The sequence below is a fragment of the Oculina patagonica genome, chromosome 6 (genome assembly GCF_052425735.1).
Source record: "Oculina patagonica isolate OP01 chromosome 6, crgOcupat, whole genome shotgun sequence".
NCBI lineage: Eukaryota > Metazoa > Cnidaria > Anthozoa > Scleractinia > Oculinidae > Oculina > Oculina patagonica.
This window is the reverse complement of record NC_135763.1, coordinates 8,794,110-8,819,565: the sequence shown is the minus strand read 5'-3', so window position 1 is coordinate 8,819,565 and position 25,456 is coordinate 8,794,110. Positions and strand designations below refer to the sequence as shown.

General features: G+C 40.1%; 2 protein-coding genes across 4 annotated transcripts; one reads left to right on the top strand and one right to left on the bottom strand.

Moving 5' to 3' along the window:
- Positions 1–4: 4 nt before the first annotated feature.
- On the top strand, positions 5–18,006 carry LOC144658640 (ubiquitin carboxyl-terminal hydrolase 16-like). The gene is made up of 17 exons (XM_078519101.1): positions 5–184; positions 1,615–1,703; positions 3,768–3,833; positions 4,808–4,905; positions 5,189–5,289; positions 6,365–6,465; positions 7,414–7,461; positions 8,142–8,234; positions 9,519–9,652; positions 10,170–10,257; positions 10,552–10,642; positions 10,995–11,083; positions 11,479–11,538; positions 12,077–12,247; positions 13,127–14,702; positions 15,502–15,737; positions 17,605–18,006. The coding sequence occupies exons 1-17, from the start codon at positions 100–102 to the stop codon at positions 17,959–17,961; spliced, it is 3,483 nt and encodes a 1,160-aa protein (XP_078375227.1). The 5' UTR covers positions 5–99; the 3' UTR covers positions 17,962–18,006.
- Positions 18,007–18,543: 537 nt separating this feature from the next.
- LOC144658989 (uncharacterized) lies at positions 18,544–24,983 on the bottom strand. 3 transcript variants are annotated; one of them, XM_078519510.1, is made up of 7 exons: positions 24,806–24,983; positions 24,241–24,341; positions 22,076–22,282; positions 21,266–21,658; positions 20,833–20,917; positions 20,037–20,175; positions 18,544–18,681 (listed from the first exon to the last, which is right to left on the bottom strand). In XM_078519510.1, the coding sequence occupies exons 1-7, from the start codon at positions 24,900–24,902 to the stop codon at positions 18,648–18,650; spliced, it is 1,056 nt and encodes a 351-aa protein (XP_078375636.1). In that variant the 5' UTR covers positions 24,903–24,983; the 3' UTR covers positions 18,544–18,647. The 3 variants fall into 3 exon arrangements, with proteins under 3 accessions (XP_078375636.1, XP_078375637.1, XP_078375638.1); XM_078519511.1 differs by having other exon boundaries at positions 24,298–24,341; XM_078519512.1 differs by lacking the exon at positions 22,076–22,282.
- Between the last annotated feature and the right edge of the window lie 473 nt (positions 24,984–25,456).

The following is a 25,456-nucleotide window of genomic DNA, read 5'->3' as shown; positions in this document are numbered from 1 at the left end:
CGTGCGCCCGCTGTTTGTCAAAACAGCAGATGCGTGGTAAGTGATTGGATACGTTATGTATGCGGTCTCACACATGACTTTCATACGTGTAGTTCCAATATGGCGAAAGGCAGGCGGAACTCGCAGAAAAAGAAGAAATCTTCCAAAGGAACTGATGAGGGTGACAACGAAAATGGCGATGAAGGTGAACACAATATTAACGCGTTATTCTTTCCTTTGGGGCGTTTGTTCTCATACTTCATCAATTCATTTCTAGACAAATTTGAAATATCGCGGCATCTTCATGCGTGCGGTTCAATTTAGTCACATGCCGCATGCGGCGATATTTGTCTAGAAATGAATTGATGAAGTAACAGAACAAATGTTTTAAAGAAATGATGGCAGTTTTTCACTTGTAAGGAGGAGAAAGCCGCCATAAAACTGAGAGGAAATCGGTCGGTATTGGATGGAGGTCTGATGGACAAGAAACATGCACCCCAATGCCAATGGGACATTCCATTTTTTATCCGACCCCCTCCCCCCCCCCCCCCCCCCATAGAGGGCACAATTCCCAAATGCTTTTCTTTGCTGTCGGTGCCTTTGAATTTTTCATCCAAGAGACTCAAAATTTTGTTGGCTTCCTTGAAAAAATATTTCGACAGACCTTGTGATGAAGGTTGCCTTTTGGATACAAAATGGAATGTCCCAATCCCATGACCATATATTGTGCAGTTCCAGGAATTGTAATATCCATATATCCACTCCAAGGAATGGCAATGGAAATTGTGAGGGCCCAAAATTTTTAAAGGAAAGTATTGAGCTAAACTGGAATAAAGGGGGAGGGCTTAAACCAAAACATACCTTCCATGGGAGAGAGTTTTGTGTCAAATTCCCCACTGTATGAAGCTAACCTTAAGTATAATGGCCAGGTTAAAGGGAGACAGGAGGGTAGAGCCCAGGAGAAAAGGGGCGGGAGACAGGAGAAAAGAGGGTAGAGGGGCTACAGCCCCCTGCCCCCCCCCCCCCCCAGTTCCGACGCCTGTATTGTAAGTGCATCACACATTTTTAAACTCATCAACAATAGATGAGCTTGGGCGTTGGTGCCTCAAGGTTGGTGGAGCCCGGCGATGCACAGCAGGGAGGGAGGTATCCATGGTAACCCTGAAGCGGCCACCACCCACCTAGGCACCGTCACACTGAAGGACTCAGTGGAATACTTACCAACCTACCACGAGGCTCTAAGACCTACCCGAGGGAGGGTGGGCCGGGCAAAAATAGCGAAGCTTGCGAGCAACTGTGCTAGCGAAATGAGCTTGCGAATGATAGCGAGCAACACGCTGCGTGAAAGGTCATGAAGAGCCCCTGCGAAGGCCCTGGGGCCACCCCGAGCTCTAAGCGGCCAGCGGTAACGGCCTACTGCGTATAGGCGTCACAGAGTGCCCCAGCGAACCGCCAAGGTTGCAGGCGGGCTTCGTGCATCCAAAGGTTGCTGGAGAGCATTGCTTCGAGGTTAACTTAGCCTAAATTACATTTAGCCACATGTAATTAATATATTGAGAAATCTTGAGATTGCATAGTGTTATTTAAATAGAATATAAGATAATGAATTCATACATTTTATTACCTCAAATATAGGTGTAAAAAAGTGTCCTCACATTTCTAAAGCAGTTAAGCTCCCAAATTTGCAAAACAAAATTCCTCACACTACCTTGGGTCAGTGCTTAGTAAGTATGCTCAATTTATTTATTTATTTTTTATAGTTATGGCTGTCAAAGAGAATAGTGTTCTAAGTTATTTCACTCACAAGCACAAAATTATGATGTTGTCTAATCTGTTAGCTATTTTGCCAGATGCACAGTGTGAATTGATTTTTTTTTCTAAAAACAATTTGAATTCTTGCTATTTACAATGCCACTACAGAAAGTGATTTGCCGTTGCGAAATGCATGTAAACTCGATAACCAACAAGAAAAAGCAACAACAAAATTGCGCCGCGTCAAATAAAAAGAAAAAAAAAAAAAGAAATGATGGTCGCCCTGTTCAGATTTCAAGTCAACCACACTATCCGTTGTGCTACCAGCGCATCTTTCGATAAGCGTAGACATTTTCGTTTTAAAATAGCAAAGCAACATTACGTGTTGTGTGCCGATATTTTATTGCAAACGGCTGCAGGCTTGGTAACAAATTACGAAAGAACATTTCAACCGATATCGATATTCGCTTGTCCACATCGAGATGATGTGCCAGTTGAGGTAAAGCTTAGAGCCAAAGGTAGGTATTTATTCGCGTTTAAATAGCACTTATTAAACAGGTTATAACTTTGGTTTTCGACGGCATTTCCATAAAACTGTTGGTGATTTCAACGGCTCCGTGGTTGTTTATTTCGCTTTGTTTTTGTTGGCAACAAAAAGATAAGCAAAAAAAGTTAAGAGAAGAAAAAAAAGGTTTTCGGGCTCGAACCAAGGATCATTCGTCGCGAACCTTAAACAGTGTATGTGCGCTTTAATCTGTTGCGCCACGCCAGCATGAGTTGTACGAATAAGAAATTTTAAATAATCATCTCCTCTTGTTTCGCCTGCTTGCGTTCATTGTACACGTATAAAAACTCTGATTTACGACGGCATTTCCGTATAACTGTTGGTGATTTCAACGGCTCCGTGGTTGTTTATTTTGCTTTGTTTTTGTTGGCAACAAAAAGATAAGCAAAAAGAGATAAAAAAAAGAAAAGAGGTTTTCGGGCTCGAACCAAGGATCATTCATAGAGAATCTTAAGCCGTGTTTGTGCGCTTTAATCGGTTGCGCCACGCCAGCATGAGTTGAAAAGGTAACGAAATTTTAAATAATCATCTCCTCTTGTTCCGCCTGCTTGCGCTCATTGTACCCGTATAAAAACTCTGATTTACGACGGCATTTTCGTATAACTGTTGGTGATTTCAACGGCTCCGTGATTGTTTATTTTGCTTTGTTTTTGTTGGCAACAAAAAGATAAGCAAAAAAAGAAAAAAAAAAAGAAAAAGAGGTTTTCGGGCTCGAACCAAGGATCCTTCATCACAAATCTTAAACCGTGTATGTGCGCTTTAACCGATTGCGCCACGCCAGCATGAGTTGAATAGACAATGAAATTTTAAATAATCATCTCCTCTTGTTCCGCCTGCTTGCGTTCATTGTACAGGCTTCGATAAACAGTAAAAACTCTGATTTACGACGGCATTTTTGTATAACTGTTGGTGATTTCAACGGCTCCGTGGTTTAGACTGCAATCCTGCCGCAATTTACGCTTATTTAGCGCTATCTTAAGTAAAATAAACTCAAAACAAGCAAGGTTTCGCTTGATTTATTAAATTAAAATATGCGTGTTTTCGAAAGCTATTGTTCGTGGAAACAAAAGGATTCTTTTGTTCTGTTTTTAATAAAAGAAAGCCGCTTCTAAATTCTGAGTTTTTTGTATGCTCTAATTCTCAAAAACGCAGCGCAAACTAGCGAAAAAAATTACGGAACAATGTTTCTCATGCAAAAAGAAGTTCACATGCCAAAATTCGGCTATTTTTGAGAAAGTTCAAAAATAGCCAAAATGAGCAGAGGCCGTTTATTCCCCCATGCCTTCAGTTGTTGTACAGTCATGTACTAAAATAATTTTTATGACTGCCGGTGATGTAAATTCCAGAAAACACAGCAAATTAATTTAAAAAATTCCAAATATTTTGGTGAAATGTAAGTGCAGCTTTGGAGACATTAATGTACAGTGGGTCCTCTATATAAAAAAAGTCATTTTCTGTTTTGTGGTTTCAGAAATGTGGAGAGCTAGATTCTTCAGAAGGGCTTGGTGTCTGCATTTGTCTTTGCTGTGCTCATCAGGTATTCAATCCATTTGATTAGGTATTTACATGTAGGCCACAATTGCAATCAGTGGACCGTGCCACACAAACCAACTTTAGCACCAACATTACATAGACATTGTAGATGTTGTGGCTTAATTTTACCCTTGTTACAATTTGGTATTTCCTTTGTTCTGGTGTATGGTAATAATGTGATAATGAATATAAAACAAAAGAAAATACCAGATTGTACAAAGGGCAAAATTGAACCACAACATAGACATACAGCATGCAGACTCAACTAATTCAGGTGGTGTTGTCAGTTAAGAACAGTAAGCATGTTTTGCATCAAGTGGCCTGCTGCCTGAAAAGTAGTATGGTGAGAGTTAAGTGTCTTGTACAAGAACACAATGACCCTGCAAGGGCTTGAAGCCAGACAGCCCGACCCAGAGTCCAGTGCACTAACCATTTAGGAGAGAAAGGAGAAGCCACGAGCCAAGCGGCCCACACTGCCGGAGCTTATCCCGGTTTCCGTAGCATTAAGCGGCTAGGAATATTTCTACTCCTGAATGGGATGCTAGTCCATTGCAGGGTTCCCCCCCCAGCATTATGTCGCCGGTACCCATTTATACACCTGGGTGGAGAGAGGCACTATGAGAGTAAAGTGTCTTGCCCAAGAACACAACACAAGTGACCCCGGGCGAGGCTCGAACTCGGACCGCTCGATCCGGAGTCCGGCGCACTAACCATTAGGCCACCGCGCCTCCCACAACCATTTAGGCCACCATACAAATGTACATCCCACAAATTTACACTGAGTGTACAGCGTAGTGACGAAGTTCTCTTCTTTATCTATGGCATTTATTCTGCAATTTTATCTTTTATGACTGATTTTCCCTTTTTTATTTTCTTCAAAAATACTGGCATCTGTTCTAGGAGTTACATGTACTCTAAAACCTGTTTAAAGTGCAATAAAATTTATTTAATATTTTTACTATATGTATCTGTTCCTAGGGTTGTGATCGTAACAGTGAAGAGAAGCATTCTTTGTCACATAATGAGACCAATCCTTCCCACAATATTGTGGTACATCTTCAAAACTGGGTTGTGTGGTAAGTGGATGCACCCACAGAAAAGGAAGACAATAATTTCATTGCTTTGCTTTGATGCTACTTTTGTTTAAAAACCCATTTAATAATTCATAAAGAAAATACAAAAGAAATTAATGTTAAATGAGTGTCTTTATATTTGATAAAGACACGGCTAAACTTTATGTCCAATTTTCTAGGCCAAAATAGAGATATCTTGTCCCCAGGATTTTGAAGACTGGTTACGTCCAACCTTCAGAATGACTGCTGATTTGATGCTAGTGTAATGTTTTCTGTGTGTTATTAGGTGCTATGGATGTGATGATGAAGTTCCAGTTGAGCCTGAATCCACTCTTCATAACTGTATTAAATTGATATTGAAAGCCATGAACTTGAGCCCACCTCCAGGTAAATTTCTTCAAAATGCTCATTAACTCTCATTTGTGGTGGTACATGTGGCTGAAGCGCAAAAAAAGAAATCCTCACAGTTTGGCTTATATTGTAGTTTACTGTATGTGTAAGTTTTGTTGTTATTTAAGGAATAGAGGCTTGCTGCCGTTTTTTTTGGAGAAAGTGAAGATAGAAATCCGTTGTTAGGTGCGCCATTTTGAGTTGCCATTTTGAAATTTTGTGTGTATATTTCCTTCTGGACTCGTGTTCAAACTGCAAGATGCCATCGAAGCTACAGCAACGCAACAGGCATTGAAAAAATCTAAAACAACCAGCTTATAACAACAGCGAATAACAATAGATTCTTTTGTAATACCTTAATTTATTATATAAACTGCAGTGGTTTAGCGAGTGGTAGCAAATCGAGAAAAATGGTATCACACATGTGTGGATAAAAATGATATCCACACATGTGTGATATCATTTTTGACCAATCAGCTCGCAGAGTTTGCCATGTTTTAATGCTCAATGAGCCAAAGTAAATCGATATTAAGTCGAAGCATCTTCGGATCTTCCTCGGAAGTTTTTGGAAAATGTTCAGAATCATTCGTACAACCTTCGGACAACATTTTGAAAATTTTCGGAAATCTTCGGAAAATGGTCGGAAATCTTCGGAAAATCGTCAAAAACTTCGTAACTAGTAGGTTAATATAATAAACAGAATAATACATGGTTGCTTCGAGATATGAAATTTATCTTCTCGTGCTCAAATCCGATATCTCACTCGTTCGCTGCGCTCACTCGTGAGCTATCGATTTGAACACTCGAAGATAAATTTCATATCTCCGCGCAACCATGTATTATCCTCTATATCTCAAATGGTTAAGAACTAGGCTCAATTTCCACCGGTATTCGCAGGCTCATTTTCCCCGAAAAAACGAAAGGAAATCGAGCCTAGTGAAGAAGCAAACTTCTAAATTTAAGGTAAATGTATTTGTAAACATCCCGCACCAGGACACAATTACACAACAAAAAGCGTATTATAACTGCATGCAACTGAAATTTTACCTCTGTGCTGTTGTTGTCATATTAGAGCTGGAAGCATGTCTTTCAAGTCCAAGTAAGGCATCCAGTGACAAACCCAAGAAAGATGATTCCAAGATTAGCAGTAGCCAGCTCAGGAGCCAAATCAAGGTAAGGGATACAGTAAGGAGCATCTCCTCTCTGTTGGGGGGGGGGGGGGATACACCCTGTTTTATTTTTACGCGAATGACGTCATTAATAAAATATTCAAAATGGCACCTCGGCTTATTACTATGGTAGATACTTCATTTTAATACGTCGAGACGCAGATGAATATTTTATTAACAACGTCATTCGCGGAAAGATAAATATTCAAAATGGTTAAAAATAAAACTTAAGGTAAAAGCTGTTAAAATTGATGCTAAACGTTTTCGATCTGTTCGATCATCATCACTCTGATGATGAACGAACAGATCGAAAACGTTTAGCATCAATTTTAACAGCTTTTACCTTAAGTTTTATTTTTAACCTTTTATCGGCGAAATGTATATATTCAAAATGGTGTCTCGACTTATTAAAAGGGTGTATACCAGACCATGTTCAGCTGATTTTGCAACCCTATACTAGTCTAGGTGCCAAAATCCCTACCCTATCCCAGACTTGCATTGTTTTTGAACTGTATCACTATCAGTGTTTTAATGAAAAACCATCTGTCACAATGATTTTACTTAACATTTAGGAAAGCCTCTTTCTCTGCTGAGTTTCTATTCCTATTCTGGACTTAATTTGTCATGCCACTGATCAGTTTCCCGGCCAATGCTTCCCTTTTCTAGACCAAAACTCTCTGATTTCTATACCCTATCCCAGACTAAACTTCTTGAAAACCATACTTTTCACAGTGGCACATACCTATATAGCTCATATATGGGAGTGCATCCCCCCCCCCCCCCCCCCGCTCCGGGCATCTCCTCAAAGAAAATTGTGGAACTACAGGTGGCTAACAAGGCTGATATGGGATCCACCGACTCTGAAGTGGACTTAGCATGCTCAAGAAAGTATCATTATGTCAGCATTTAGACGACCTACAAAAATGACCATTTGCTTTTTTGTTATTTGCAGGGTCTGGCAAATCTTGGTAACACATGTTTCTTTAATGCCGTAATGCAGGTGAGTCATATGTGTCAAGTAGCTTTCATTTTGTGAATCACCTTAATTTCCATGCTGTGAAATAGCCTACAAAGCTGGTGGGTTTTTTCTTCATGCTGGCAAACAGCAGCAGCTTAGCCCTGGAAACAAATTGTGAAGCCATGAGAAAAAAGGGGAGAGGATGAGAAACCAGTTCACTGTCCCATTCCCTTCCAGTGGCAAATTGGGGCCCCACCTTAGTGTAAGGCCAACCTAAGGCTGAATGGCCGAGAAACATTACTTTCTAGAGCGAGCCTTCCCCTTATTCCAGGGTCTCGATGATTGGGCCCCCCACTTACCTGAAGGTCTGGATCCACCATTGCCTTAAGCTTTGCTGGTCATGTATCTAGCAACCATACAGCAATGAAACCACAAGCCACATGTTTCCAGGCTAGCTATAACGATGATCCAAGCTATGGCCAATGATGTAGTCAATAACAGGGATGTTGCTAAGGGCCAGCTGCCAGTTAATTTCGCCGGCTGAAAGAAAACTTAAATCCGGCTGAAATTTCACATAAAAACAAAAACTTAGGTAACAATTTGAGCTTCCAAGTCCAGAAAAGCCAGCTTGGCTTGTTGATGAGCTGGCTGAGTATTTTATTAAGTTCTGACATCAATAATCATTTTTGCAATATTTTTTTGTTTGTCCACATGTTTTGTAGAACCTATGCCAGACAGAGCTGCTTCATGTTGCAGCCTCCTGCACTGCACAGGAAGGATTTTCCCAGCATGTTTCTCCAAATAACAAAGTATTGGTGAGTACATGTACAATGAAGTACCTCTTTCTTAGAAGGAGGCAGTTTGTGGCCTCAGGGAGTGGTTAGGAAGCCTATAAATGCAGCTGTCTCTCAAGCAGTCAGGAGTGATGAAAAGTAGTTGTATTCAGGCTAACTGGTTAGTCTGCCTTGTCTTGCAATCTGCCAGTCTTGTAATCTGGAGGTCCTTCTACGGTATAGTCTGGGTCAGGCCGAGTAGCCCATCTACAGCACCTGAACTTATCCTGGTTTCTCAGGCTGTAGTATTAATCTACCAGCAATATTTTTACTCCCCCTTGGATGAGATGCTAGTCCATCACAGGGTTACCCCCAGCATTATATTCGCTGGTGCCATAAATGCACCTGGGTGGAGAGAAACACTGTGAGAGTAAAGTGTCTTGCCCAAGAACACAATGTAGCATCCCTGACTTGGGCATAAACCCGGACAGCTTGATCCTGAGTCCAGTGCGCTAGTGATCAAGCGGCCACCTCGCTTCCCATCCAGTGCCTTTTGTGGCAGTGTGAAAAATAATTGGGGCTGAGGCTTCACTTAACTTGCCAAAGATACAGACTTGTTAAATGCATTCTGTTGTTATATCTCTGCGTCCACAATGCAAAAAGTTAATTTAAGTGGCAGAAGACTCTTTTCAACCACTTTCCCCACCCAGCAAACAACAAAGCCTTTTCAGCAATTTCCCAGTGTGGGTCAAACAACTCCGTTAGCCTTACGATTGGGCCATTTTTCAATAACACCACTTGCTGTATTAATTATTACAAATCATCAGCTAGGGCCTACTCTGGACACCCCTACCCTCCAAAGTTCAAAAACTATCCAGATCTGTTGACTGTTCAATTCAGTTAACCCTGTTTCATTCACCTTCGGCAGCACTCACTTTCTAAATGAAATTCCTGGTTAAATGCATTCTGTTGTTAAAAGGGGGGACGGTTGTTAATTTCGAAGTTTAGGTTGTGCTTATTCTAAAACTTACGGTAATAGCAATTTTTACTGGCGTTGATTAAAAATAAAACACAAACAGCGGTGATAAACATTATGAAAAATCGCATTTTTATAAACTTGACGTTTCTTATGCTAAGCTACATACATTTTCAAAAGTAAGACGGTCTTACTTTTGAAAATGTATGTAGCTTAGCATACGAAACGTCAAGTATATAAAAATGCGATTTTTCATAATGTTTATCACCGCTGTGATGGCCAAAAACCAAGAGTCTATATGTTACTGGCGTTGGTTCTCAAAGTTCCTTTTTTTCTTTCATTCTTTGCAGCCCCGCCTCACAGTGACAGTTCAAGAGACACCTGGATCAGTTACAAAAGCGTTATGGAAGTTGCTACAAGATTCAAAAAGCTCAAACGATCGTACCTTGAATCCACGACAGCTGTTTGGAGAGATTTGCAAAACGTTAGTGTCTCATTGCAAAAGTTTTAAGATCTTAGTATAGTGGTAGCTTTACTGTGATCTAAACACGTTTTTCAGAACTTCGCATGATTGTGCCTTAACCCACAAAACTGCAGTGGTATAGCAAGTGGTAGCAAATGGATAAAAATGGTATCCACATGTGTGGATAAAAATGATATCCACACATTGTGATATCATTTTTGACCAATCAGCTCGCAGAGTGCCACGTTTCATGCTCATGAGCCAATTTATCACTTAAAGTCGAAACATCTTCGGATCTTCCTCAGCAATCTTCGGTAATCTTCGGAAATTTGCACACTCGAAGATAAATTTCATATCTCCGCGCAACCATGTATTATCCTCTATTTATGACGCCATAATTTACGTCATGTTAGCTAGCAGCATACCTCAGTGATAAATTTTGTATACCCAGTCACCTCTCTGAACAGGATCACGACGATAAGGTGGAAAGTGTACCAATATCACTTTTAACCCAGTCCAATTGCTATTTGCTTTACAGGGCCACAAGATTCAGGGGATTTAGACAGCAAGACAGTCAAGAACTGCTGCGATATCTTCTCGACTCAATCCGGAATGAAGAGCTCAGGGTAATTTGATTAATATACTTTTCAATGAATTTCAGAAAAGGTGGTAACGCAAAAGTCATAAATATTTTAACTGGAACAAACATTGTAAATTTTGATGTTTTGAGTAACTGTAATAACATGAAGATAGCCTTTACTGACTCACAGCTATCTAGCTTGTATATATTGCGAAAGAGTACATGAGGAAAGCATCATCATAATTTTAATTATTTATTTATTTATTTATTTATTTATTTATTTATTTATTTATTTATTTATTTATTTATTTATTTATTTATTTATTTATTCTTTCATCAGCGAGTCAAGGTCGCTGTGTTGAAATCTTTTGGTATTACTGGTGGAGCTGACACCAAGAACTTGGACGAGAACAAACGAGCACAAGTCAAAGGTAAACTTCATTCAGTATCAGTTTTTGTTGAATTAAATTGCTTATTTAAAAGTGACATTCTGTTAGATTGCGTTTGCCGAATTTGCGCATTCGATTGGCTCACAATACTTGTACATTACGTTTAATTTCAACCAATCAATACCAGGGGAAAAAAACACCGTGGTTTGGGCCACGAGATATTCCCGCGCTTTCATCTAATTTACCGGTTAGACGTTTATTTTCAAAGACTTAAGAATTCCGGACAAGGCTTGACGGGCAGAATAGCATGAAAAAAAAAGAATAACAAATGGATAAGAAAGGTCTGTAGGTCTTTGCGCCGTTTGTGACTAAACTGATTGCTGTAATTCCACAGAGTATGGCGCTAGTGCTGAAGCACCGCTGATAGATAGCGTGTTTGCTGGCAGGCTCGTTAGCATCGTGACGTGTCATCAATGTCATCAGGTTAGTTACCAAGCTTCTCCCACTTAATGACTGTACCTAGTCCCCCTCTGTTCTTTAATTCAATATTTTAGGTTCATTTGAGCTCAACTTCTGATTAATTTTATCACGTTTCGGTATTTTTCGTGTTCCCCTCCCGAAAATAAGTGTTACCCCTCTTTCGCCCCCTCCCGCCGTAAAGATTTTCACAAAAAGTAAGCACTTGGGCTTGTTCGCAATTTTGACGGCTACCAGGGAAGAGAGTGCCTCCTTTGTAATAAATTCTCCAAATGCCATCCGCAAGCTTTTAATTCCCCCGATATGCGGAGCTGAAAACTACTGGGAATAAATTAACTGTTAAACTGAAGTTTGGATCAAACGTTTTATCCCCTCCTCGGGGTTCTTTCGCATCATTTTAGGAATTCAAGGTGGAGGAGACATTTCTGGACTTGTCTCTGCCGCTTGCATCACCACCGCAGGTATGAACGCCGCCTATGATCGTACATTTGCACAAGTAGCACACAAGCTGACAAAAATCTCACAAGGTTTCTCGTTTTCTTGAAAGAGCCTAGGGCTAGGATATTTTGTTCCATAAAAACCGGTCGAAAAATTGAGTCACAACCCCAAAATAACGATTCAAAACAGTAGAAACACACAATAGAGAATACCAAAGAGCCACAAAGGAATACAGATCGTCACAACTGAACAAGATTGAAGCCGATTGCATTGAGCAAACTCTGAATTCTGACTGGTCGATTATTCAGTTCGAGAGGTTGCCCTGACGGCCACATGACATATGCTGTGACGTCATGCTGACGTGACAGCGTTTAGGGTTCTTATTAGTCAAGGAGAATTAAAACCATTTGAATGCTCATACAAAGATTAACTAAAAACACCACGCGTTTCTTACTTCGCTAAATCAATAACCTGGTATTTTTCAGTATATTTCACACAGTTATGCAGTCATTGTACTATTATAAATGCTAGAATCTATATGATTTTTTGTTTTACTTGTAGGAATCCTTCAACAATAAGTTCTTCGCAAAAGGAGGAAAACAGACTGCAAAATCACCGCCGAAGACCCCAAACCACGAGTCAACGAGCTTCGAAGGTAATAATAAAGAAGAGGATTCCAAGGGCAAGAGTCCCAGTAAACATCAGCTGAAATCAGCCAGAAAAGCTGAAAGGGTGAGTGATAAATATAGATTGAAACTGTCACGAAACACGAATCCAACTGATTTTCAACTACAGTGGAACCCCGTTAATATGGCCACCAACGGACTAAAGAAACTTAAACCCAGGAGTATCAGTAGTTCGTATAGTGTGATAGTCCGAGTGAGAGTAGTTCTAAGTAGGACTGTTGTTGTTGACTGACGTGTAAACAACCTGAGCGGAAGTCATCTTCAGAGTCAAGTGAAAAGTTGTTGTCAGTCGATGATGTTATAAGTCTGGTCCGTTGAAGCTTATTGGTCAGTTTGCCGTGACTGATGTTATGGGCTGTAAAATTCTTGTAAAATTTGTCAACAGTAATTGGTCAGTTTCGATCTGTCTATTGTTAGTCAAATTAAGTCCTTCTGTTTGCGGTCCGTTTGTCGGTTTTGTTTAACTTACTTATAACTGTGTCATCACTTGCCGTCTTGCTGTCAATCGAGTGTTCTCTGAGTTAGATATGCGACCGTGGATGGTAAAGTTGAGCCCGTTTTCCTTACCATAGCTACGATCCCTGGCCTGTGAGAACACCTCTCAAAACTGTAGTCCGAGGAACAACTTCCATTGTCAGGAAGAAACTAGTTTCCCAAAGCTACGTGAGCCCGCGACTTTAGCTTGGAAATTGCTATAAGCAACATGTCGATGCCATGACAGCTTAAAGAATTTTCGGGGCACTTGTGCGATTTTGCGATTGGATAGTTATAAGAATCGTAAACTCTTAGTCGGAGTTGCTTTTTACAGAGATTTGCCAAAAACGGCATCCATTTCCTAACTAGAATAAGTGCCAGTCAACGGTATAAAGACTGTAAAAACTACTGTCAACTCCGTTTTGCCTTTGTGCGTTTTTGTCTTATGCAGAAGAAAGGTAAAAAGGGGAAAGGTCATGGAAAGAAAGGAAAAGCCTGTCATGATGGAAACGATAACAAAGGGGAAGATGACGAAGACGTTAAAAGAGACACGGCAGAGGACGGCGATGAACTTGACCAAATGAACGTATCTGACTTGGAAGGCAGTGATAACGAACAAGACCACGAATTGAACGAACGTGTTGCCGCACTGGACATTAATAACGAAACTGAGGTGGCTGTGAATTCTAGCGGTGGTCCTGAAGTGATGCCCAATAATGATGTCCAGTTAGAAGGTGTTGTAAGCAATTTGCAGCACTCACAGGCCAGTGAGAAGGATTGTGACACTAGTATTTTAGATTCTAACAAAGTCGAGTATTTAAAAAATAATACTGTTGATCGCGATTGTACAGAACAAACGGAAACGGTGGAAGATGCTTCCAAAGATTTGGGTGAAAATCAGGCAATGGAGAACGACGGAGCTGCAAAGCAGCTTCAAACGGATAGCACTGATTGTCTACAGAAAGGAACAAATGAAAAAGATTGCATTACTAATGAGAGAGATGATCAAGAATTTCAACAAAAGTTACTCGGTGTTGATAACGAAATGTCATCGATGGATAATTCAAATTGTGACAACGAGGTTAACGCAAACAAAATGTCTGAGCAAGATTCAAGCAGTTTGCGTGGTGTTGAAAGAAGAGATCAGCTTTCAACGTCAGAGTCAAGCGACTTCGAGATGGAAAATGAAGATTCGTATTTTCAAAATGAACCTGATGTGAAGCTAGCAAATAATGGAAGCCAGAGTGTTTTGTCGAGTATATTGAATGAAATTGTGGAAGAAATCGTCAACTTAGCTTTGGACAGGAGTTTAGAAAATGCCGACGGATTCCACGAAGATGCTGTAGATGTTTCCAGTGCTGCGTCGGTGAATTTTAGTGGTACGATTACTACGGCTTGTACAGAAAATTCTTTGGAAGACAAGGGTGTTCAAGAAGGGGAAGGAATTCTTGAATGTGGCAAAGAAACTTTTGCTGCAACGGAAGGCCTTCCACGGGATAACCCGGAAAACCTTGAAACTGGGGGTGAAATGTTTGCTCCAACAGAAGGTCTACCTCCAGGTAACTTTGAAACTGTTTCCGTAGCTAGTAGTAAAAACAATTCCTCGACGAATTCTGTCGCTACTTGGCGCGTGGAAAACGACCAAAACTGTTCACCGGCAAAACAAGAAACAAACGCAGTAGGGGACAAAAGGTCTTGTTCTGATTCTACAACGGAAAATGAAACAGAAAAGGCTAATTGTGGAGAAACTTTTGATGAATGTGAAACCGATTCTGAAGAGGAAATCGAGACTGACTGCAGATCAAGAAGACCTCGTACACTACAGCCTGCCTATAACCCCTCCCAAGGGGAGTGTTCTGTCATGTCATGTTTAAGCCAGTTTTGCGCGTCTGAGATGTTAGATGGTAATAATAAATTTGCTTGTGAAGAGTGCAGCAAGCGGGCGCAACAAATGAAGGAGGAGAAAACGTCTAAGACAGCAAACGATGACAATAAGGATGAAGATAGTGGTGACTCGTCTTCGGAAGGTCAGTAAAAATAATGTTCTATTGTTCACTGAGGGCCTCTTTACAGACTCCGGAATGACTTTCATTCTGGAAAGAAACTTTTTCACAGAATGAATTTCGTTCTGCACTCACATGACGACTCGACCGGCTTATCCAAAGGCTTTCCCGCGGGATCAAAACTTTCGCGCAATTATCTCATTGAGCCTATTTGAGAACACATTTCAATCTTTAACGACCGATTATGAGATCAAACTGTGGCTTCCGAATATGCGGTTTTTTTTCAGGCGCTCGGAACGAAATTGAAAACGTTTTGTGTTTACCTGATACCAGAATGAAATGTCATTCCAGAACGAAAATTTCATTCCGAAATCAAATGAAAACGGGAATGAACTCATTCTGAAATGACTTGACTTTCGTCTTGGTATAATGTAAATTGATATAGAGAAATATATGGGGATGGAATGAACTGTTCCGGAATGAAAGTCATTCCGGAATCATGTAATTAGGCCCTTACCCTTGAACTCCACTGAAGAGAGGACTTAACGTATAAGTTGCGCGACAACACCGTACTTGTCACGCAATGCTCATTTTTTATTGTCGCGTGACGAGTCAAAGATTTATAATCTCTTTGAGTCGTCACTCCCAGTTTTCGCCACATGTTTTGCGTGACAACCCAAATAGAGGATTTAAAGGATGTTAATTGTTGACTAAGCTAGAATACCAGCCGCTGTTTGAGGGGTCTGCTCCTTCTCCGGACGCGAGATAGTGGCGGAAATCGATCCTAATGCTAACTCCCTTTTTTATTTCGTGTTTTTTGTAGACGAACCCAAAGGTGCAAAGGCTGGAAAGTCCTCGAAGAACAAGATCAAGGATTCCAAACATCAGACTGTGTACACCATTGCCAGCAAACAGTTATTGATTTCGCTCGCTCCTCCAGTGCTTACTCTTCATCTCAAACGCTTCCAGCAGGCTCGCTTCACTCTACGAAAACTCACCAAGCACGTGGACTTTCCTCTGGAACTTAACCTGGCTCCGTTTTGTAGCAGAAGTGGAAAGGTAAGTGAAGGAAGATGGATTTGATTCGCGCATGGGGTAGGGTTTGTTCTATTGTCGCGTCACGCAAGTTTAGGGTAGTTTAACCCTTAATATGTTGAAATTATTCCCAAAAACGCGTTTTTTTTAACCGTTAATCGATTTTCTTGGCTCTACGGTCCAAAATTTCCCTAAATTTGCTAAAAATGCACTTTCTGACAATGAGGAAGATTTTGATGAAATTTCCATGGAAAAATGTACAATATTTTACTTTGGTGCATGCGCATAAGCCAAAATTTGGACTTGTTTTTTTTTTTTTTTTTTTTTTTTTTGCTGACCGTTCCGATTTTTTTCCTTGCTCCTTTCCTTTTCGTTTTTCTCTGCTTTCTTATTCTCTCTATCTTTTACTCTTCACCCCTTCTCTGGCCTGAGTTTTGATCTGAATCAATGGAAAACCCTGGAAAGGAGATCATGATCAAGTACGGGTATTTTGGCCTGTTTTGGCACCGATTTTCACCAAACTGATCACGTTTTCTTCGGCTCTGTCGGAATGAGTCAATATTGAGATGGACAGTCCTGTGGAAAGATCTATCCAGCTCTATAAGATGAAATCACAAAATCTGCTGACGTGTAATTGGTGACGTCATAAGTGGCAGAATGGCCATTCCTCCAATCGCGGATTCCGCGCTTAGCATGTTAAGGGTTAAAGTGCCTATGAAGTGAAAAATGTTTTTGCTTAGTTATAAAAATACAAGATCGCAAGATTGCGTGACAAGCCAAAACAATAACTTGAAGTTGCCTTGTCTTTTTACCTTTGTAATAGAATATCGCTATTATGTTGCTAAAATTGACAGCAGTTTTATTTTTAACTTTACTTCATTTTTTTGTACACTTTTTTAAAGAACTTCTTTTTTGATTAAGGTCATTTCCTTCTAGCCTGCAAGCTGGGTTCCACTTAGGGATTAGGTAGGGGGCGGCACGCATTCTAACTGATGTGTGCAGGGTCTCTTTCCTCTACATTTTCACCAATCTAATCTTTGAGAAACTTGCCAAATGGCGCTTGGCCAGGTTCAACTCCTCCACTCTACCAATAGCTAGACTAGTAACTTGAAGCTAGTCAGATTAGAAACTTGTCGGACTTGAGTTCAACACATCGGCCACGGTAGTATTATTATTTGTAGTAGTATTTATTCGATTAAGCGCCCTGGCGTTTATTAAATTTTTGGACCTTGAGAGTGGGTGCTTATTCGAAGCTGGGCGCTCATTAAAGTTTACCATTTTAAGCAAGTACTAAGTTTATTTTGCAACAAAACAATAAATAATAACAAAACGTGAAGAAGTACCAAAGCAGAATATTAACTGTTGGTTGAAAGTTTCTGTAAAATACTAAGAAAACTCGGTCTTTGAGAAGATTCCTTATATAAGTAGTACAAGTCGATTTCAATCTTCTCTTTGTGTACTTCATTTTTTTGGGAGGGGGAGGGGGAACGGGCGCTTTTTCGAGGCTGCGCGCTTATTAACTTTTCCAACCTTCAGGGTCTTATAAGAAACGATTTGGAAGTACATGATACAAGAAATATAAATGATAAGAACCGACGTTTCGGTGCATGCATCTTGCGCCATTATCAAGGTTACATAATTAGTGATAAAAAAGCGGTTGTAGATTTGGCTAAGTTGAAAGCGAATATAACACTTTATGCAAATTCGCTTTCAACTTCGCCTTTTCACAACCGCTTTTTTATCACTAATTATGTAACCTTGATAATGGCGCAAGATGCACCGAAACGTCGGTTCTTATCATTTATATTTCTTGCTTATTCTTATCATTTATATTTCTCGCTTATTCGAGATTGGGCGCTTAATGGAATAAATACGGTATTATTTTTTTCAGACTCGAGCAGACTCGGAGGGGCAGGTGCTGTACTCACTGTATGGTATAATTCAACATAGTGGTAACATGAACAGCGGGCATTACACAGCTTGTGTGAAAGTGAGGGAGCCACCGGCCAAAGGTCTTTACGACAAGATAACCAGCATGAGTGAACTAACAGAGTTTATCAAAAACATGTGGACTGCTGGAAACACCAAAGGAAAGCATCGCAATTCCAGGTGTCGTCACGAGCCTGCTCCAGGTGGTCAGTGGTTTCACGTCAGTGATTCAAGCGTGGTCACAGTGGCGGAGGCTAAAGTGCTCAAGAGTCAAGCGTACATGTTATTCTACGGACGGCTTCCTCTTAGCAGTAGCTGATAAATATTTGATAAACTCGCCGGATTGACTATTTTTGAAGGACTACCCCCCCCCCCCCCCCCCCCCCCCCCCCCCCCCTTAAATTTAAAAAAAAAGGGGAGAGGGGGGGAAAAAAAAAAAAAAAAATTTTTCCAGCCGGGAGACCAAAGAATTATTTTACGAGTAACAAGTTTCCCAAGACGTATTGACCAAGGTTGTAGGAGTGATTTTCATTTGGCTGACTGTCTCAAGTATTTAGTTGCCTGTTTTTGTTTCCATTTGCTAAGCCCACTAAACAGGTACAATGTGCTCAAACCTCTATAATCTCTCTGTTAAACTTTGTTCGCTAAAAAAATTTCAGTTGATTTTGAAGCCCCCGAAAACGAAATTTTTCCCTTATAAATCAGGCCCCCCAGTATGCACATTTATCTGGAAAATTTACATTTTGCTTCCCAGAAAAAAAAAATTGTTTCTGAGTTTTATACAGAAACCTTTTGCTTGCGAAGCAAATGTTTCCCCGTTTAGACACCACAAGAACTTACAATTCTGCTGAAATTAGGTGTCAAACGCAAAAAATCCAACAAAGTATTTATTCAAAATGAACATAACTGTACATGTGCTGTTGTAAACAACACATTGGAAATCAAAAGAAATAATCAAGTTGAATTATAAATCTCTTGCTTCAGATTCATCCTATTCAGTGTTCTCTAATGACGGTTCTTTCCAGTGCGCCTGGCCATTCTAGAACATGAAATAAATCGTATATTATTAATACAGTTGTGACGTCTGCTATCTAGACTTCTTGCATTCTGTTTTTCTCTCGAAATCACTATCGGAGAGCGGGTTTAGGGTTTTGAAAGACGCGCGAGGAGGGATTGGGGCGAGACAAGTGCGCGAGGAAAAACATCTCCTCTCGCCTCAATCCCCTTCTCGTCCATGCTGCCCTTTTGCGCTCGCGTTCCCGATATAAAAACACACGCTCGTCGGGTCGGACCCCAAGAAAAAAGACCGACTACAAGTAGTCTACCTGCTATCGGACGCTAAATAACACCAGGCACCTGGTCGTGGTGCCCCCACCCAACACGACGGCTCTGGGGTCGAGAATGGTCGTGGTGGGTTATTTATTTATTACACACGCAGACTACCTCGTATGATATTTGACGGCAAGTTTTCAGTGAGGTTCTTAGTAAGAATGAAGAGAGAAATAAATCCCTGAAAGCTCTCATTTCATCTTTGTGCGCAGCAAAACTGAAGTTGTTGAACCTGAACGTTGTTTTATATTTTCGTGATTCAAAAAATGAGACTTGTTTCTACATAATGTTGTTTTTGTCGGGGCATGTTCATTTGATAACCCGTTGGGAGCTTCTCCGAATCTTTTTCCCCATTATCTCATTTTGCAAGGGCTCGTAAGTGTTTTCGACGCCCCGCGCCAAAAAAAAAAAAAAAAAAAAAAAAAAAAAAAAAAAAAAAAAAAAAAACGCAACAGGCTTGGACGGAAGCAGGAAGGAAAAAAGCAGGGATCTCGCGATTCTGGATTTTGGAATTTTAATGACGTCATGTGAAAACTAAGATATCGACGGCTACCATGTTTTTCCCACCAAAATGATACTTGTTCACACGTGGCTAATCCCTTTTTACACTTTTATTTGGTAAATGTTGTACTCATGTCGTACTCGCACTAAAATCTAAATAAGGACCTTCAGATCGGAATACGAGTACGAAAATCGAATTTAAGTCCATTTGCGCTCCCAGATCCCTCACTCCTCCCTAGTGCTGACTAGTTGAAGAAAAGACTATAAGCACGCGACATTAATGTGAAAAGTAATCATCGAAAGCACTCGTACTCGTAGTCAGTCGCGTACTCGTACTTCAATCTCAAGGTCCCTTATGTCTAATATCTCTCAACCAAGTAAACCCCCTCATGACATTTCATGACGTCGGCTAATCACAACCTACGGATCGACAGAGCCCGTTCCCAGGCCCCTATGCGTGTAATTGGAAAATAGACCGCCTACAAACTTTGCTGCTCCAACACAATCCATATTTGTCCAACTTAGATGTCATTACTTTAGAAATTAAATAATTTTAAAGCTTACCTTAACATTTGCCGCTCATTCATCATAGCGAACTTGATCAAGGTGAAAGAGAAGTACAAAATGACCCACGTAAAGCCAATGTACTCAATGGAGTCCATCCAATTCCACGGCCACAGCGATAGAAACTTGGACAAGTGTTCTACAAGAGTGGAAGCAGAGTTTTAAAAAACCGGCTATACCAGATGGAATTAAAGAATTTTGTTGATTACTCTTAAACTGTTGTTGTCATGTTGTCATACAGATTCTGTATTCTAAAATAAAGTTACTGTAGTTAGAAGAGAAGGTAAAGTGCGCGGCGCAATCGGGGGATTAAAAAAATGGGGGTTGTGGATACCCATTAAAAAATTAAAATTTTTTATATTACTTCTTAAAAAATTTTTTTTTTTAAATGGGAGATTTTTTAACAAAATAAAATATTTTTTTTTAAATTTTGGGATAAAAAATAGAAGAGGGAGCCTCTTTACCTCTTGCTAGTTACGGCCCTGGATCGCCCTAAAGAACCTTTTGAACCAAGCACTTTCTGTTAACGGATTCATAATGCAAACGCCGGGCTCGTTCAGTTAAACCTAGACATCAAAACGTGGTTAACCCACCACTTCTCTGCGTTTGACCTGGTTAGGATTATCCTTTTCGTTTAAACTGAGCCAGTCTATATAACACACTAAGCATTAGAGTTTGTCAAATTTACGAAGCATACATGAATCTGTCAAGAACTTTGAAGACAGGTAGCACAGGTTTCAGCGAGGTAAAGATAAGTAATATTACCCCCACTTAAGTTTAGTGAATGACAGCTTACCTCCGATCATTTTACAAGTTGTGATATACCCTAGCACAGCTGGATATTCTTCCAAGAATAATGCAGTCTTCAAGTTAAAAAACATCTAAAAATAAATTATAAACTGTTAACCGTCATCGTTAAGCGAGAAATGAAAAAGTAAACAGATCTAGAGAACTGCACACCTCGAATGATTTTGTTGAACAATCGGCTGCAAACATACATGTTTATTCAAATTCAAATTACAAAAAAAAAGAATTCGAAAAGGGAGTTATGAGGTCAACTCTATTAATAAAACTCCCAGGAAGCTGTGTACGAGGGTGGAATTAGGCGGTCGTTTTTCATGAATTCCACGGGAAGGGGTAATTCTAAGGTGCGGTGGGGCATTTTCAGATTTATGCAAGTTTTAATACTTTTGTAGTGTCCTTTCTCAAAAGAGTGTTTACTTCCTTACCTTAACATATCTCTTGGCATCTATAATATTCTCGCACAGCCAAATAACAGCTCGTACAAAAGGGCTAACCACCATCCAGATTACTTCCAGAACTGCTTCTATAATTTTTATGGGGTCATCAAATTGTTTCTTTACTTTCTCCTTCAGGGAACTGCAAACGTCTGCTAAGAAATCGTATGCAACCACAAACTTGTCTGTAAGGATCCTAAATGGCCAAGCTATCCAATGTAACACTTTCATCGTCTTGTCCGCCCAAAAATTATACACGATCGCCATTTTATTTCCAAGGCTCTTAAATGGCCACGTGATCCAATGTAATGCTGTGGATGTTGTGCTTGTATCTGCACTACTATCAACTGAGCTGTTGTAATCAAGTGAGATTTGAATGCCATCCTGAAAACAGGCGATAGGAAATTAGGAGAAAAAGTTATTAAAACTAGTTCTAATTTAGTTTAATTTCGTCCCGTCTAACACAGACATGTATTTCTGGTAATGTTCCGAATCATTTATAACTATCTTTATTTATAACTATGTAGAGGAGTTGAATTCTGGACCACCGATCACTAATCCATCCAGAACCTGGGATCTCCGGATTACAAATCCCGCGCCCTAACTCATGTTCTCCTACTATATCTCCTTTAAACTGACTTTGCTTTTTTTGGAGTTTTACAAAATTTAAACCAAATCCACTCTTAGCCTAGCTGTACCTAAGGATTAAACCTGGCGTCTTCGTGAACGTAATTTCAGTCAATTCTCCAAAGTAAAACATTTTGTTAATAATCAGGGAAAAAACGAGTTATTTAAACTTGCCTTTTTGGTCAATATTTTTCCGTATTGAGTCTTTCCAGTCTCGATTCCAGTCCTGTTATGAGTTTCGCATCTGGCTACTGTCACGTTCAAGGTGAGCATTAGGTTAAGTGACCTGAAGTGCAGTCCGACAGAATACCGTGACGGATTTTGTGCACCAGGTTGATTGGTGATAAATGTTTCCTTTGGAGTCAGTATTTCATGATCCATCTAAAAAATGAAACAAAAGAACAAAAATGATTTTTGTTCAATTTACATATTACCCAAATTGTTTGTGGCACTGCCAGATCGAGACGCAACCTCGTTCCTAGCCTGCGAACAGGCTTTCTGATTTCCGGAGAGCGCTTCGTTCCCAGGGTCTCTCCCTCTCTCCCCGTACGGCCCTCAAGGGGGACCTCTTGTTATATATATTTGTAAAGTTGGCCGAAAAACCACTCAATTGAAACAACTTATAAATCAAACTGTTGCTACCAGGGGGGGGGAAGCAACTTCCCATACATTCTCTTATATGAAATCTGAGCGATGCTCTCACAACTTGCAAAGCAATCATCGGGGCGGTAGTCAGCGGATGTCTCTAAGGCGCATGAGCAGCTCCTTTCTTTGTGAACTTGCCAAAACAAAAACAACATGGGACCAGTGAGAGAGTTCGATTTTTTTATATATGTAGTAATAAAAAAGAATTTCTAAGTTTTGTCTTTAAAGCAGCGAAAATTTCTCCGGAAAGGTTCTTGGTGTCAATATGTGGTGTTTGTTATGAAATAAAACCATCACGGGAATGGTAATGAAAACGTGTCGATCGAATATTCCCGCGCTGGTCGGAGCTATTGTTCTTGCTCTATTGTTTGAGGTTGTTTGTTGACTTGGTCTTTCTTTGTTTTACTTCATTTACAATCCCCATGTGGGCCAGTTGAAAATCGTGGTACAAACATGTCAAACATTTGCATTTCAGCACTGAAAAGTAGCACGGCATCACAAAATTCTGCGTTCTTAAAACTACACGACGATGACGAAATTTTCGGATTTAAACACGCTGCTTTTAGATTTTTAGTTAAGAGAATTGAACCCGTTTATAATAAGTGATTCCACGACAGCAGCTTCCATTTCGCGGGAAAAGATTGCCTGTTCCATCATCGTCCAAAAACCGCTGACTACATCGTGAATTGATCGCTTTGCAAGTTGTGAGAGCATGGCTACTCGGTCCCAGACCTCGTTTCTTCCCCCCCCCCCCCCCCCTGGTTGCCTGGTTGCTACATATTACTACATATGGTTTTCAAGGAAATTACGCTTGCGACCGTATGGGCCGCCATCGGACAAATTTTTACATTTACTGAAAAAATGACTAAGGGCCGAATCGCACTAGCGGACAAGTTTTAAATGTCATGACATTTTTGACAAAAACAAAATTGTCGCGACAAGTCAGAGACATCTTAAAGAGAACAAAAGGTGAAATTATTAGTACAATAGCTTTGCACGTGCTTCTGGCATCCCTGTACATTTCTCAGCACGGCCGTCTTGGGCAAACATTTAATATGCAGTACCACGCGGTAAAAAAATTCTAAAAAAATTTGCATTTAGAGCACGCGTGTTCTCATGCAGTGGAATAATGAGTCGTCTCAAGATAACTTTTTCTTTTCTCATTCTTACATTGGGCAAATACTTCGCTTATAAACATGCCTTGCCTATCGCGGAAAGATTTTGCGACTGAATTATGATAGTGAGAGCCACATCACGGTGCATACTATCGCAAAAATTTTGGTGTGCGTGTTGTTATTAGGTCCAGTTTGGGCCAAACACAATAGCCAATCAACAACGTATTGTTATCTGGCATTACGAGGGCATGGGAATGCGACTTGTCATGAAATGTCCTGCCTCGAGGCAGGACTTCGGCCCCTTTGATGATTTGTCCGTTTTGACAAAATTTGCCATTGTCCAACAAGTCGTACGCACTTGTTTTTGCAATTGTTTGACAAAATGTATCGCGCGTGCAACGCGGACCAATCATAAGACAGCTGCTTCTTTGTTTTCCTAAAATGTTGGACAAGTTGTAGGTCTCGAAAAACGTAATCGCACTTGTGATCTGCAACAAGTGACTCATTAATGATGAAATCTACCATTTGTTACAAAATTTGTCCGCTAGTGCGATTCGGCCCTAACTTAAAATTACTTACGAAGAAATGTTTCATTTCCTTTGTGACGGTTTGATTATCTTCGTTTGCCTTTTCTACCCGCACATCAATGTCCAGAAACTGAAGCGTGTTCAGGTTCGTTCCTAAATAAACACAAAACAAGTTATAAGTATTACAGTGCAGCTAACAAATTGACACGATAGAAACAGAAAAAGGAAGATGCTTCTTTTTATCAAGTGTTTAAGGCTTACCAGAAAATATTCATAAAACACTATCCTAAAAAGGTCTTAACAAACTTCGAAAACACTTCTTCGTATTTCGACAAAATGAAACATTACCACTATCGTATAGAAACAAAATTGAAATAAAAAATACTTTTGAAATTATGCGAGCTGAATTGAATAAGGTAAAGAATTTGTTTTCATAACTACATACAGGGCGCTTTCACAGCAAAGAGTCATGAAAAAGTTCTCGGCTTCTTAATATCCTTGTCTCCTCAATCAACGACCAAATTAGTTAGACAAACCTTACGTTCAACAACGTTAGCCAAGTATCGAGCAAGTTCAGTCCATACCTAACGAGACAGATTTTCTCATTTTAGTCTTACCTTCTTGTCCAGCGACGTCACAGACAATAAACTTTGAACAAAAGCAACTCAAAACGCAAAATACAAGAAACAGTGAAGTTCTCATTTTCATTTGCATTATATTTCTCTGGTTAAACTTTCATTTCTCTTAGCACCGTTCTCGGCTAAAGAAACTCTGAGAGAGCGCGCGCTCTTACGAAACAAAGGGCCTGAACGTTACAAAGAATAATTTGCAGCTGACGTCATTAAGTATATTTTATTTGGGAGAAATGCAGAAAAATGGATGCTAAAAATTGTACAGTAATCCGGCAATAACTATTACAGAAATCAAGAAAACGTACAAGCTTTTTTTTAAATTTTGTTTACTTTTTCCGTTGTTCTGACGTGGCTCTCCGCGACGGCTTCCGCATTCATCATGCACGCGCACAGGTTTTTTTTTTTTACTTTATTTTATGTGCGCAGGTTACATTTCTTCTCTCATTTGTTCGAATGTTGTTGCCTTAAATTAAAAGGGTGTGAAAAAAAATCTTGTGAATGGGTGGTCCAAACACGCATCTGCATCCGCTAACAAAAAGTTTCTAACAAATTGTTCGCACATGTACGCATTGCAGACCCGTATTTGAGTAAACGTCCTGCTAAAAACGTTTACGCTGCCTGGCCTCTTTAAAGTTT